We start from the raw sequence: 13,545 nt of genomic DNA, 5'->3' as shown, positions 1-13,545 counted from the left end.
GGGCGAGAAAGAGAGAGAGGGCGAGAAAGAGAGAGAGGGCGAGAAAGAGAGAGAGAGGGCGAGAAAGAGAGAGAGAGGGAGAGAGAGACAGCAAGGCAGAGAGAGAGTGGTGCAAGGGGGGAGAGAGAGAGGGCACGAGGCAGAGAAAGAGAGAGAGGCGTGAGGTAGAGAGAGAGGAAGAGAGGGCGTGAGGCAGAGAGAGAGAAAGAGAGGCACAACGCGGAGAGAGAGAGGCATGAGGCGGGGAGAGAGAGGGGCACGAGGCGGAGAGAGAGAGAGAGAGGGGCACGAGGCGGAGAGAGAGAGAGAGGCGTGAGGCGGAGAGGGAATAGAGAGAGAGAGCAGGAGACAGAGAGAAAGAGTGGCAATCTTAGCACTCCCTCAGCACTGACCCTCCCACAGTGCGGCGCTCCCTCGGCACCGACCCTCCCACAGTGCGGCGCTCCCTCGGCACCGACCCTCCCACAGTGCGGCGCTCCCTCGGCACCGACCCTCCCACAGTGCGGCGCTCCCTCGGCACCGACCCTCCCACAGTGCGGTGCTCCCTCGGCACCGACCCTCCCACAGTGCGGCGCTCCCTCGGCACCGACCCTCCCACAGTGCGGCGCTCCCTCGGCACCGACCCTCCCACAGTGCGGCGCTCCCTCGGCACCGACCCTCCCACGGTGCGGCGCTCCCTCGGCACCGACCCTCCCACTGAGTCGCTGGCACTGAGGGTAAGTGTTGTTTCATGGCCCTGACCGGTGAGTGATCCCTTGGACATCCAGCTCTGAGAGACGCTGTCCTTTCCCACATCAGGCGCTTCCGCCTACCCTCTTGCGCCTGTGACTGTGCACAGATTATTCTGCAGTGTTTACCGATAGTATCAGCCCTGCTGAACTCGACAGTAACAACTTCTTCCATGTTGCTGTACTGACATAACACCAGCTCAACAAGGTACACCTCCACTTTTAGACTGGATAGTCTGATCACCTGCCGAGAATGAGAGACAACAGATTCAGCATTCTCCCAGTACAGCAGCATCACTGAGAGAGTCACAGATCAGAATCTAATCAGAGTTCGGGGGGGAGTTTATATACAGAATAACAGATACCCGGGAGTGAGTTACAGACTGGAATCTAATCGAGGGGTTCGGGATGGTTTATATATAGAATAACAGATACCCGGGAGTGAGTTACAGACTGGAATCTAATCGAGGGGTTTGGGGTGGTTTATATATAGAATAACAGATACCCGGGAGTGAGTTACAGACTGGAATCTAATCGAGGGGTTCGGGGTGGTTTATATATAGAATAACAGATACCCGGGAGTGAGTTACAGACTGGAATCTAATCGAGGGGTTCGAGGGGGTTTATATATAGAGTAACAGAAACCCGGGAGTGAGTTACAGACTGGAATCTAATCGAGGGGTTCGGGGGGGGTTTATATATAGAATAACAGATACCCGGGAGTGAGTTACAGACTGGAATCTAATCGAGGGGCTCGGGGTGGTTTATATATAGAATAACAGATACCCGGGAGTGAGTTACAGACTGGAATCTAATCGAGGGGTTTGGGGTGGTTTATATATAGAATAACAGATACCCGGGAGTGAGTTACAGACTGGAATCTGATCGAGGGGTTCGGGGTGGTTTATATATAGAATAACAGATACCCGGGAGTGAGTTACAGACTGGAATCTAATCGAGGGGTTTGGGGTGGTTTATATATAGAATAACAGATACCCGGGAGTGAGTTACAGACTGGAATCTAATCGAGGGGTTCGGGGTGGTTTATATACAGAATAACAGATACCCGGGAGTGAGTTACAGACTGGAATCTAATCGAGGGGTTCGGGATGGTTTATATATAGAATAACAGATACCCGGGAGTGAGTTACAGACTGGAATCTAATCGAGGGGTTTGGGGTGGTTTATATATAGAATAACAGATACCCGGGAGTGAGTTACAGACTGGAATCTAATCGAGGGGTTCGGGGTGGTTTATATACAGAATAACAGATACCCGGGAGTGAGTTACAGACTGGAATCTAATCGAGGGGTTCGGGATGGTTTATATATAGAATAACAGATACCCGGGAGTGAGTTACAGACTGGAATCTAATCGAGGGGTTTGGGGTGGTTTATATATAGAATAACAGATACCCGGGAGTGAGTTACAGACTGGAATCTAATCGAGGGGTTCGGGGTGGTTTATATATAGAATAACAGATACCCGGGAGTGAGTTACAGACTGAAATCTAATCGAGGGGTTCGAGGGGGTTTATATATAGAATAACAGATACCCGGGAGTGAGTTACAGACTGGAATCTAATCGAGGGGTTCAGGATGGTTTATATATAGAATAACAGATACCCGGGAGTGAGTTACAGACTGGAATCTAATCGAGGGGTTCGGGGTGGTTTATATATAGAATAACAGATACCCGGGAGTGAGTTACAGACTGGAATCTAATCGAGGGGTTCGGGGATGGTTACATACATAGGTATGCGAGGAGGCCATTCAGCCCATCAAGCCTGCTCCAGTGTTCAATGTGATCACAGATGATTGGACACTTCAATGTCCTTTAACCCCAGACTATTCCCATTATCCTGTATGTTCTCAGTCAGGGATCTGTCAGTCTCGGTTTTATACACACTCACTGACTGAGCTCTCTCTGGGATCGAGATTTCCAAACATTCTCCACCCTCTGCGTAAAGAAATCTCTCCGAATCCCGACCCAAAGTGTCGTCCCCCTCATTCCGAAATTGTACCCCAGCCAAGGGAAACATCTTCCCCACATCCCCCGTCTATCCCTTTCAATGAGATCACCTCTCATTCTTGGAAACACTCGTGAATACAGGTCCCAGTTCCCCCAGTCTCTCTTTGTAAGATAGTCCCACTGTCCTGGAACAAGTCTGGTGAACTTTTCCTGCGCTCCCTCCATGGTAATACTATCCTTACTGAGGTAAGGGGAATAAAGCTGTGTACAATACTCCAGGAGTGGTCTAACCAAACTCCGATACAAATGAAGCCAGACCTCGCTACTCCTGTACTCAAATCCTCTAGCGATAAAGTCTAACATTCCATTAACCTTACCAATTATTGTGGAGTTGAGTAGTGTGATTGTAGATTGGTTTGTGTAATACTGTAAAACGCTAGACTGAAAGCATCGCCTGGTCCCTTTAAAAGGTAGTGCTTTTTCTGGGCTTAGGGGCTAAAATGCAAGCAGAGTGCACAAACTGAAACATTTGTATTGAAAAGCGACAAGAGGATTTGGACAAGCTTAGTAAACATGAAGCCCAATCCATCACTCAAAACAGCCTCCCAGCCATTGACTCAGTCAACCCTTCCCGCTGCCTCGCAGAAAAGCAGCCAGCAGAATTTAGGACCCCATACACCCCGGACATTCTCTCTTCCACCTTCTTCCGTTGGGAAAAAGATACAAAAGTCTGAGGTCACGTACCGACCAACTCAAGAACAGCTTCTTCCCTGCTGCTGTCAGACTTTTGAATGGACCTACCTCGCATTAATTTGATCTTTCTCTACACCCTAGCTATGACTGTAACACGACATTCTGCACCCTCTCCTTTCCTTCTCTATGAATGGTTTGCTTTGTCTGTATAGTGCACAAGAAACAATACTTTTCACTGTATGTTGATACGTGTGACAATAATAATCAAATCAAATCAGAAACCAAAAGGTATTTTATGTAGTCAGGCCAGACAATTTACTATTTTGACATGAGTGTGAGGTAGGGTTTTTCACTCCAGGTGTGATTCTACTGACACACAAGGGAGCTTTTACCAAAACAAATTTTCACAGTTTAACAATAACAAATGAATCAGCTTAACATTTAACAATTCAACAATACTTAATCATGACAAGATACAATTCTTAACTACTCATCTATTCCAATGAGATCCAATTCAAGCAAAGTTCTTCTTATAGACTTAATCCCCCTTTTAAAAATTAATTATAATAACACAGGCATACTTGCTAGGCAGTTTTGGAGCTTTCAAGCAACCTCTAGAGAGAGAGAGAGAGAGACATATTTGGCTTCTTTCAGAACCAGGTAGTAAATGCTTGTTTTAAAAATGAAAGAGAAACTGTTTTTCCCTGCGAGCGTAGCTCCTCCAATGAACCATCTGATTCTGTCCCTGTCAATCAACCTAATCACAACTCTGTACTGAAACTTCTAGGGGGACCCAAGTAAACACAAATATATTAATGCTCAGCTCAAAACAAATACTTCCGGTTTAAATGAACACTTATCCTGTGCTCCAGGCTACTAATTTAAAGGTTTTACGAGACAAATCATCACTCTGCAAAACACAGTTGAATTCCACTTGTACCCCTTACAAGAAACAGGACATTTATTTCTGAAAGGCAGTGTCATATTAGTGAGTGGGCAAGAGCGTGGAAGATGGAATATAATGTAGAAAAATGTCAGGTAGAAGCAACAGATGTGCAGAGTGTTTCCTAAATGGTAAAGAATTAGAAAGTGGAAATGTATAGCGAGACCGGAGTGTACTTGTCAATAACTAAGTGAAGGTGAGCGTGCAGATGCAGAAAGCCACTGTGTTGATTCCTCCCTGAGAGTTAACATCTAATCACTCAAAGAGGAATCCCTCACCCTACAATCTGTTAAAGTGAGTGTAAGATATTGTACGACCCGCTAATCAGCAACTTCTAGTGGCTCAATCAGAATAACTACCTGACATTCCCTCTGTAAAATCAACAAGTCAGACTTTATTTATCTAACTAGCAGTGAACAGGTTAGCTAAACTGTTAACAAACTCAATAAAACACCATTCCAATGGAATGCCGTTTAGATAAATGCACTTCCCATTCCTTAACAGAAAGTATAGAATTTTTCATCACACTCTAAATTACAACCAGGTTTTATCTTCTGGAATCTTCTGGTCTTCTCTGCTCTTTTCTTTTGTCTGAAACCTCTGTCTCCCTTCTGTACCTTTTCTTTTTAGATGGTGCTTTCTTTTAAGACGTAAGTGCAGCTAAGGCAACCAGCAAGTCTCTGTCTCCAGAGCTGTGAGCGGTGGTAGGTGCTCTTTCCGTCTCTCTCACTCCCCCCACCCCCGTCTCTTATATCCCTGATGACATATCAATATCTCCCTCAATATGATTGGTTCTCAGGTTGCCAAAACACCAATTTCAAATCTAATAGGTTCCTGGTAGCAAACTGCCTCATTTAAACCGACTGGCATTTGAATATTTGAATTTTGCCCACTGCTCCAGGAGAGGCTGCCCGCACTCACCTTGCGTTCGATTGGTTGCTGACCGGGTGCTTGGCCATACCAGCTGACCAGCTCCTGCCACGTGTCTGCGTGCAGGAGGGTGTAATCCTCATTCTCAATCAGATTCTCTTTAAGTCGTGGGGACTCTGTACCTGCATTGGAGGGAATCGGACAGGAGTGTCAGAGGAAGGACAGTATTGGCGCGTCGCAACTCGAATTGACCTCAGTGCACCCCCGCCACCAACCCAGACAAAACACTACTCCCCTGTGCTTGGCACCGCAACCTCCGCTCAGGAGAGTGCCACGCTGGGGGGGAGTGGGGGGGTCACCCACCTTGGTTTACCGTCCCCCCCCATGTCCAACCTTACCTCCCCTTCGGGACTCCCCACACCACTTCAGGGACATCCTCCCCACCCCCGCACCGAGCGGAGATGGAAAGGCTGTTTCTCTTAGGCACAGCAAGATCTCACAGATTTCCCCCCTCTCTCACTCCGTTCCCCAGGTCCGAAACATGCCCCCCCCCCCCGCCCCCCAGCCCACCGACCCCCCCCACCCCCCCCCCCCCACCCCAACCACCACCACCCCCCCCACCCCCCCCCCACCCTTCACCACGTTGGGAGTGTTCTACTCTCCATACGGGAGAACAAGCAGCAGCTTCCCGGAGATGCGGCAAAAGGGGAGCTGACGCAAACATGGTCACGGCCCCCCCTCTCCCAGCTACAGTCTGATTGTATCAGAGCCACGGCTCAGCCAGAGGGAAAAAAAGAATTAAAATGTTTAGTTATTAGTGTCTCAAGTAGACTTACATTAACACTGCAATGAAGTTACTGCGCAAATCCCCTAGTCGCCACACTCCTGTTTGGGTACACTGAGGGAGAATTTAGCATGGCCAATGCACCCTAATAGTACGTCTGTCGGACTGTGGGAGGAAACCGGAGCACCCGGAGGAATCCCACGCAGATACGGGGAGAATGTATGGACCCTGCACAGACAGTGACCTGAGCCGGGGATCGAACCGGTGTCCCTGGCGCTGTAAGGCAGCAGGGCTAACCCAATGTGTCATCCCCGAAAAATTGCACTTGCAACATCCTCCAAGTGAGTGAAGGGGAATGGGGGACGCAGAGACTCAGTACCTTCCAGGAGCTTGGAATTGTCAATGGGTCCAGGGTTGGCGCAGGCGTTCTGATCCCCACTGTCCACATATTCCCTCCAGCGCTCAAACCACCGCTGCTCAATCAGATACCTGCACACAGAATACAACACAGAGTAAAGCTCCCTCTACACTGTCCCCCATCAAACACTCCCAGGACAGGTACAGCACGGGGGTTAGATACAGAGTAAAGCTCCCTCTACACTGTCCCCCATCAAACACTCCCAGGACAGGTACAGCACGGGGTTAGATACAGAGTAAAGCTCCCTCTACACTGTCCCCCCATCAAACACTCCCAGGACAGGTACAGCATGGGGTTAGATACAGAGTAAAGCTCCCTCTACACTGTCCCCCCATCAAACACTCCCAGGACAGGTACAGCATGGGGTTAGATACAGAGTAAAGCTCCCTCTACACTGTCCCCATCAAACACTCCCAGGACAGGTACAACACAGGGTTGGATACAGAGTAAAAGCCTTCTCTACTATTTGAGATTTCTTCCTGGCATGTGGGTCTTCCCGGTGTAGGAATGTTGCTCCTCACTAGTTGTCCTGTTGAGGTGTTGTCAGGCAGTGGGATTCCAGTGTGATCTGCCTGTGCTCAGACAGTGTGAACGGGATACAGTCACATTCCAACTGTGATGCTGTGACCATTGAGGGGAGGCTGAGCTCTGTATAAACTGGGACGGTTCCATGTGTGATGTGGACAGGCAGCCTGGAGGAAGTGTTGTCCCTGAACCTCCCAGACACACACACAGAGCAGTGTGTGACCTCCCACTGAGGCTGAGGGTGCCCATTCCAGATCAGTGCCTGGTCTGTCAGAGATCTGGCTGATATCCCCCACCCTTCCCCTCCCTGGCCCTGTTACACCCCATCAGACACATTGCAAGTGAACTGGGGCCAATGCTAGTCTTGTGAGAGAAAGTCAGGCATCACTGGGTCCCAGATCCTCAAGAACAAACAGCAGTGCAGCACAGTAACAGGCCCTTCGGCCCTTCAAACCTGTGCCAACTATGCTGCCCTGACTAAACTAAAACCGTATGCATTTACAGAGTCCGTATCCTTCCATTCCCATCCTATTCATGTATTCAGCCAAACGCCCCTTAAATACTGCTATTGTACCTGCTCCCACCCCCTCCCTGGGCCGCGCGTTCCAGACACCCACCACCCTCTGTATAAAACACTCGCACACCTCCTCTAAACTTTTCCCCTCACACCTTAAACCTGTGCCCCCTTGACTTTTCTACCCTTGGATTAAACTCTGCCATTTCTCCACTCGAGTCTCCAATGAGTTATATCTTGCTATATCCTCTGACAATCCTCTTCGCTATCCGCAACTCCACCAAGTAAACTTACTAATCAGACCAGCTCCATGAACAACAAACGTGCCAGGACTGATCTCTCTGGAACATCGCTAGTCACAGCCTTTCATTCAGAAAATCACCCCTCTCCTGCTACCCTCTGTTTTCTACGGCCAAGCCAGAGCTGTATCCACCTTGCCAGCTCTCCTCTGACCCTGTGTGACTTCACCTTTAGTATCACGAGACACCTTGTTAAAGGCTTTACTCAAGTCCGTGTGTACAACATCCACTGCCTTTCCCTCATTTTAAATCATCCTCTAGCTGATTAGCTCCAGTCGCCAGCCAAAGGAAGATTTTAGAAGCTGGGAGTGGCTGTGGTCGAGGGGACTTTCCTGCACAGCGCGAGTGCTTGACAACATTGTCACGCGCTCCCAAGTCGAAAGTGAAACTCATTCAGCAGTCCCACCTTCCCAATGGAGCAGCCCAGCGACTGCTTATTCAAAACCTCCCATCGCACCTCCCATGCAGCGAGGGGCCGCAGCAGTGGTTCCCAGGAAAGAAGCCCCTCTGGTCACAGTGCTTCACGTCCCTCGCTCTGCCTCCAAGGCAGGCACCCGGGCTCCTGTCCCCCACCAGAGGCTGAGGAAGGTGCAACGCAAACACAGCCAGACGGACTGAGGTCGATCTGCAAATCCCGCCCGCGATGAGGGATGTGTACATGTCACAGAACAGCGCGCGCACGCACATTATACAGGAACACGCACATGCAGGCACCAATGCACATATGTTGCAGAGGTGCGCATGCATGCAACCATGCACGCACACACTTGCAGAGGTGCATGCTCACTTCACAGAGGGGTGTGTGCACATCTACATGCCAGAGACAGCATGCGAACAAGGAGACTTGCGTGCACACACTCACAGAGGGGTAGGGCACATGTTGTAGAGGGGTGTACATTGAAGAGGGGTGCACGTAGCTGTTGTTTAAGTTTATTAATGTCACAAGTAGGCTTACATTAACACTGCAATGAAGTTACTGTGAAAATCCGCTAATCGCCACACTCTGACACCTGTTTGGGTTAAACTGAGGGAGAATTTATCATGGCCAACGCACCCTAACTAGCACTCTTTCAGACTGTGGGAGGAAACCAGAGCGCCCAGAGAAAACCCATGCTGACGTGGGCAGAATGTGCAGACAGTGAGCCAAGCCAGGAATCAAACCTGGGTCCCTGGCGCCGTGAGGTAGTGGTGCTAACCACTGTGTCACCATGCCGCTCACAGACGGTGCGGGGTGTGCCAGAGGGACCGGTGTGACGGGACAGGGTGTGACGGTGCTATGTGTGACGATGCAGGGTGTGACAGAGGAGCTAGTGTGATGTGACGTTGCGGGGTGTGACAGAGGAGCCGGTGCGACGTTGCGGGGTGCGACAGAGGAGCCGGTGCGACGTTGCGGGGTGCGACAGAGGAGCCGGTGCGACAGCGTGTGGTGTGACGGGGAGCCGGTGTGATGGTGATGGTCAGCCGGACAGTCCTGCCGACAGTGTGGCGCTCTGTGCCGATCCTGGGTCAGCTGCACCAATCCCAGAGCACAGCAAGATCCCACAAGATGCTGACAAGATAACCAACGGCCCGGCTTCACCCCACAACACTGACCCTGCCTCACTATCTCTCACCACTGACCCTCCCTATCTCGGTCCCTCACCACTGACCCTCCCTCACTATCTCGGTCCCTCAGCTCTGACCCTCCCTCCCTATCTCGGTCCCTCAGCACCGACCCTCCCTATCTCGGTCCCTCAGCACCGACCCTCCCTCACTATCTCAGTCCCTCAGCACTGACCCTCCCTCAGCATCGACCCTCCCTCACTATCTCGGTCCCTCAGCACTGACCCTCCCTCAGCACCGACCCTCCCTCACTATCTCGGTCCCTCAGCACCGACCCTCCCTCACTATCTCGGTCCCTCACCATTTCTCTCCCTCCTCCAGTTTCCGCTCCTTTTCCGCTCGCGGCGCCGCCGCTATCGCCGCCATTATCCCGGAACCAAAACCGGAAACTGGCCCCACCCGCAAATCCTTCCCCCGGCGCCACCGCCCCGCACACTGAGGGGCAGCCGGAAGTCGGACCCACCACGCACAAGCTTCCGGCTGGATCCCGGCCGGGCCGCAGACCCGCTCAAAGGTTCCGGCTCTTTCTTCCCGCACATACACTCTGCAGGAATAGCATTTCCCCCTTCATTCCATTCACCCGCACTCCCCATTCACCCCCTCACCCCATTCATACCCTCCCCATTCACCCCCTCTCCCCATTCATACCCTCTCCATTCACCCCCTCACCCCATTCATACCCTCCCCATTCACGCCCTCCCCATTCACCCTCACTCCCTATTTACTCTCTCTCCCTATTCACCATATCTCCCTCTTCACCCCCTCCCCATTCACCCCCACTCCCCATCTCTCCCCACTCAACCCCCTCCCCATCTCTCCCCATTCACCCCCAATCCCCCTTCATCCCCACTCCCCATCCACCTTCTGCCCCATTCATGCCCTCCCCATTCACTTCCTCCACACCCCCCCCCTCCCTATTCATCCCCCCTCCCCCATTCATCCCCCTCTCTTGGCCAACATTGTCTACCCGAGACGCTGAAGGAAAGGATGTCCCGAGGCATGGTACACTGGGGAGAACATGCAGACGCTATGACAACGGATGAATGAACAACACTCGACAATCACCAGACAAGAGAGTTCTCTTCCTGCTGGCGAACACTTCAGCAGTCACGGGCATTCTGCCTCTGATCTTCAGGTAAGCGTCCTCTAAGGCAACCTTCATGACACACGACAGTGCACAGTCACTGAGCAGAGACTGATAGCCAAGTCCCACACACATGAGGACGGCCTCAACCATGACCTTGGGTTCATGTCACACTATCTGTAACCCCCTCACAACTTGCCTGGGTTTGGAAAATCCTATTAACTGTCCTGTCTGAAGATAACACACATCTCTTTAACCTGTGCTTACCACTCTCTCCACTCACATTGTCTGTACCTTTAAGACTTGATCACCTTTAAAGACACACATTCCAACCATTATTTTGTAAATTGAGTTTGAGTCTTTATATGCCCTGTTTGTGAACAGAACTCCCACTTACCTGACGAAGGGGCAGCACTCTGAAAGCTAGTGGCTTTTGCTACCAAATAAACCTGTTGGACTTTAACTTGGTGTTGTGAAACTTTTTACCATAGAGAAGATTTACCAGGATGTTGCCCAGTATGGAGGGCATTAGCTATGAGGAGAGGTTAGAGAAACTTGGTTTGTTCTCACTGGAGCGATGGAGGTTGAGGGGCAATCTGATAAAAGTTTTTCCCAGGGCAGAAGAGTCATTTACTGGGGAGCATAGGTTTAAGTGTGAGGGGAAAGACTGAAAGGAGATGTATGAGGCAAGTTCTTTACACAGAGGGTTTTGGGTGCCTGGAACTCATTGCTGGGGGAGCTAGTGGAAGCAGTTACGACAGTGACTTTAAAGGGGCATCTGGACAAATACATGAATAGGATGGGAACAGAGGGGTATGGTCCCTGGAAAGGTAGGGGGTTTTAGTTCAGTCGGGCAGCATGGTCAGTGCAGGTTTGGAGGGCCGAAGGGCCTGTTCCTGTGCTGTAATTTTCTTTGTTCTAGTCCCAGTTGTCAGCACTTGGCCCATAGCCCTGAATGTGATGATGTGCCAAGTGCTCATCCAGATCCTTTTTAAAGGATGTGAGGCATCCCGCCTCCACTACCCTCCCAGGCAGCACATTCCAGACCCTCACCACCCTCTGGGTAAAAAGCTTTTCCTCATATCACCCCCCAAACCTCCTGCCCCTCACCTTGAACCCTGTGTCCCCCTCGTGTCTGACTCTTCAACTAAGGGGATAAGGCTCCTTATCCACTCTGTCCATGTCCCTCATAATCTTGTACACCTCGATTAGATCACCCCTCAGTCTTCTCTGTTCCAACCGAAACAATCTAAGCCTTTCCAACCTCTCTTCATAACTGAAACGCTCCATCCCAGTCAGCATCCTGCTGAATCTCCTCTGCACCCTCTCCAGTGGAATCATGTCCTTCCTATAATGTGGTGACCCAGACCTGCACACAGTGCTCCAGCTGTGGCCTTACCAAAGTTCAATACAGCTCCAACATGACCTCTCTGCTTCTGTAATCTGTGCCTCGATTGATAAAGGCAAGTGTCCCATACGCTTTCTTCACCATCCTCCTGCATTCAGAGATCTGTGGACAAACACGCCAAGGTCCTTTTTTCCCTACAGAATTTTCCAGTGTCCTTCCATTTGTTGAATTCTTGTCAAATTATTCCTTCCAAAGTGCATCACTTCACACTTTTCAGGGTTAAATTCCATTTGCCACTTATCTGCCCATTGGACCATTCCGTCTGTATCTTCTAGTAGCCCGAGACTCCCCGTCTCACTGATAACCGCACGGCCAATCTTTGTGTCATCCACAAACTTACTAACCCTCCCACTCACACAGTCATCCATGTCATTGATATAAAAGATCCAGTAGGGGGCCCAGCACGGATCCCTGTGGTTCACCACTGGCTTCCAGTCACAAAAGCAGCTTCTGTCATCACCCTCTGTCTCCTACAACCGAGCCAATTTTGAACCCACTTTATCAAACTACCCGGTATTCCATGTGGATTTACCTTCTTTACAAGTCTCCCATGTGGGACACTGTTAAAGGCTTTACTGAAATCCATATAAACTACATCAGATGCACTACCCTCACCTACACACCTTGTCACCTCCTCAAAAAAATTAAATCTAATTTGTTAGACATGACCCTCCCTCTCTGAAGCCATGCTGACTACCCCTGATCAAGCCTTGCCTTTCCAATGGAGATAGATTCTCTCCTTCAGAAATTTCTCCAATAATTTCCCCATCACTGACATGAGACTCACTGCGCTGTAGTTCCCTGGTTTATCTCTACACCCCTTCTTAAATAGCAGAACCACATTAGCTGATCTCCCATCGTCTGGCACCTCTCCCATGGCCAGAGAGGAATTGAAAACTTGGGCTAGAGCCCCTGCAATCTCCTCCCTTTCCCCCCACAGCAGCCTAGGGCACAATTCATCTGGACCTGGAGGTTTATCCACCTTCAATCCCTTGTCCTTCCCTGTAGTAAGCTTCAGCATACTAGCAGCGTTGTATTACCATTTGGGATCTGCACCAGGCTCCTTTGGTGACACACTGAAGACCCACTGGAATCAGTGCTGGTGGGACTGAGAAACTTGACTTTCAGGCAGACAGGACTGATTTAATCTATTATTGTCGCATGTATTAGCAATGTGAAAAGCATTGTTGTTTGCTTGCCATACAGACAAAACATAATGTTCCTCGAGGAGACAGTGCAGAATGTATTGTTACGGACATAACTAGGGTGTAGAGAAAGATCAACTCAATGCAAGATAGGTCCATTCGAAAGTCTGACAGCAGCAGGGAGGAAGCTGTTCTTGAGTTGGTTGGTACATGATCTCAGACTTTTGTATCTTTTTCCCAAAGAAAGAAGGTGGAAGAGAGAATATCCAGGGTGCATGGGGTCCTTGATTATGCTGGCTGCTTTCCCCAGGGAAGTGTAGACAGAGTCAATGGATGGCGGGGGGGGGTGGAGTGGGGGTGCTGGTTTGAGCGTTGGACTGGGATACATTCACAACCCTTTGTAGTTTCTTGCAGTCTTGGGCAGAGCAGGAGCCAAACCAAGCTATGATACAACCAGCAAGAATGCTTTCTATGGTGCATCTGTAAAAGTTGCTGAGATTCATAACTGCCGTGCCAAATTTCCTTCCAAGAAAGTAGAGGCGTTTGTGGGCTTTCTTAAT

The 13,545-nt window shown here is 50.2% G+C and overlaps 1 protein-coding gene across 1 annotated transcript in view; it reads right to left on the bottom strand.

Annotated features, from left to right (window-relative positions):
- The window catches only part of LOC145338585 (ubiquitin carboxyl-terminal hydrolase 11-like), a gene marked incomplete at its 3' end in the record, with an annotated part of 33,114 nt that extends 23,400 nt beyond the window's left edge, over nt 1-9,714 (bottom strand). The window contains exons 1-4 of the mRNA XM_080182937.1: nt 9,650-9,714; nt 6,370-6,479; nt 5,258-5,388; nt 858-972 (exon numbers count right to left, since the gene is read on the bottom strand). Of these exons, the coding sequence (XP_080039063.1) occupies nt 858-972; nt 5,258-5,388; nt 6,370-6,479; nt 9,650-9,714 (421 nt within the window). The remainder of the gene's footprint in view (nt 1-857; nt 973-5,257; nt 5,389-6,369; nt 6,480-9,649) is intronic.
- Between the last annotated feature and the right edge of the window lie 3,831 nt (nt 9,715-13,545).

The sequence above is a fragment of the Carcharhinus amblyrhynchos genome, unplaced genomic scaffold (genome assembly GCF_965287045.1).
Source record: "Carcharhinus amblyrhynchos unplaced genomic scaffold, sCarAmb.v2.hapA chromosome_102, whole genome shotgun sequence".
Taxonomy (NCBI): domain Eukaryota; kingdom Metazoa; phylum Chordata; class Chondrichthyes; order Carcharhiniformes; family Carcharhinidae; genus Carcharhinus; species Carcharhinus amblyrhynchos.
The sequence above is the reverse complement of the archived record's forward strand: the minus strand, read 5'-3'. Positions and strand labels throughout refer to the sequence as shown.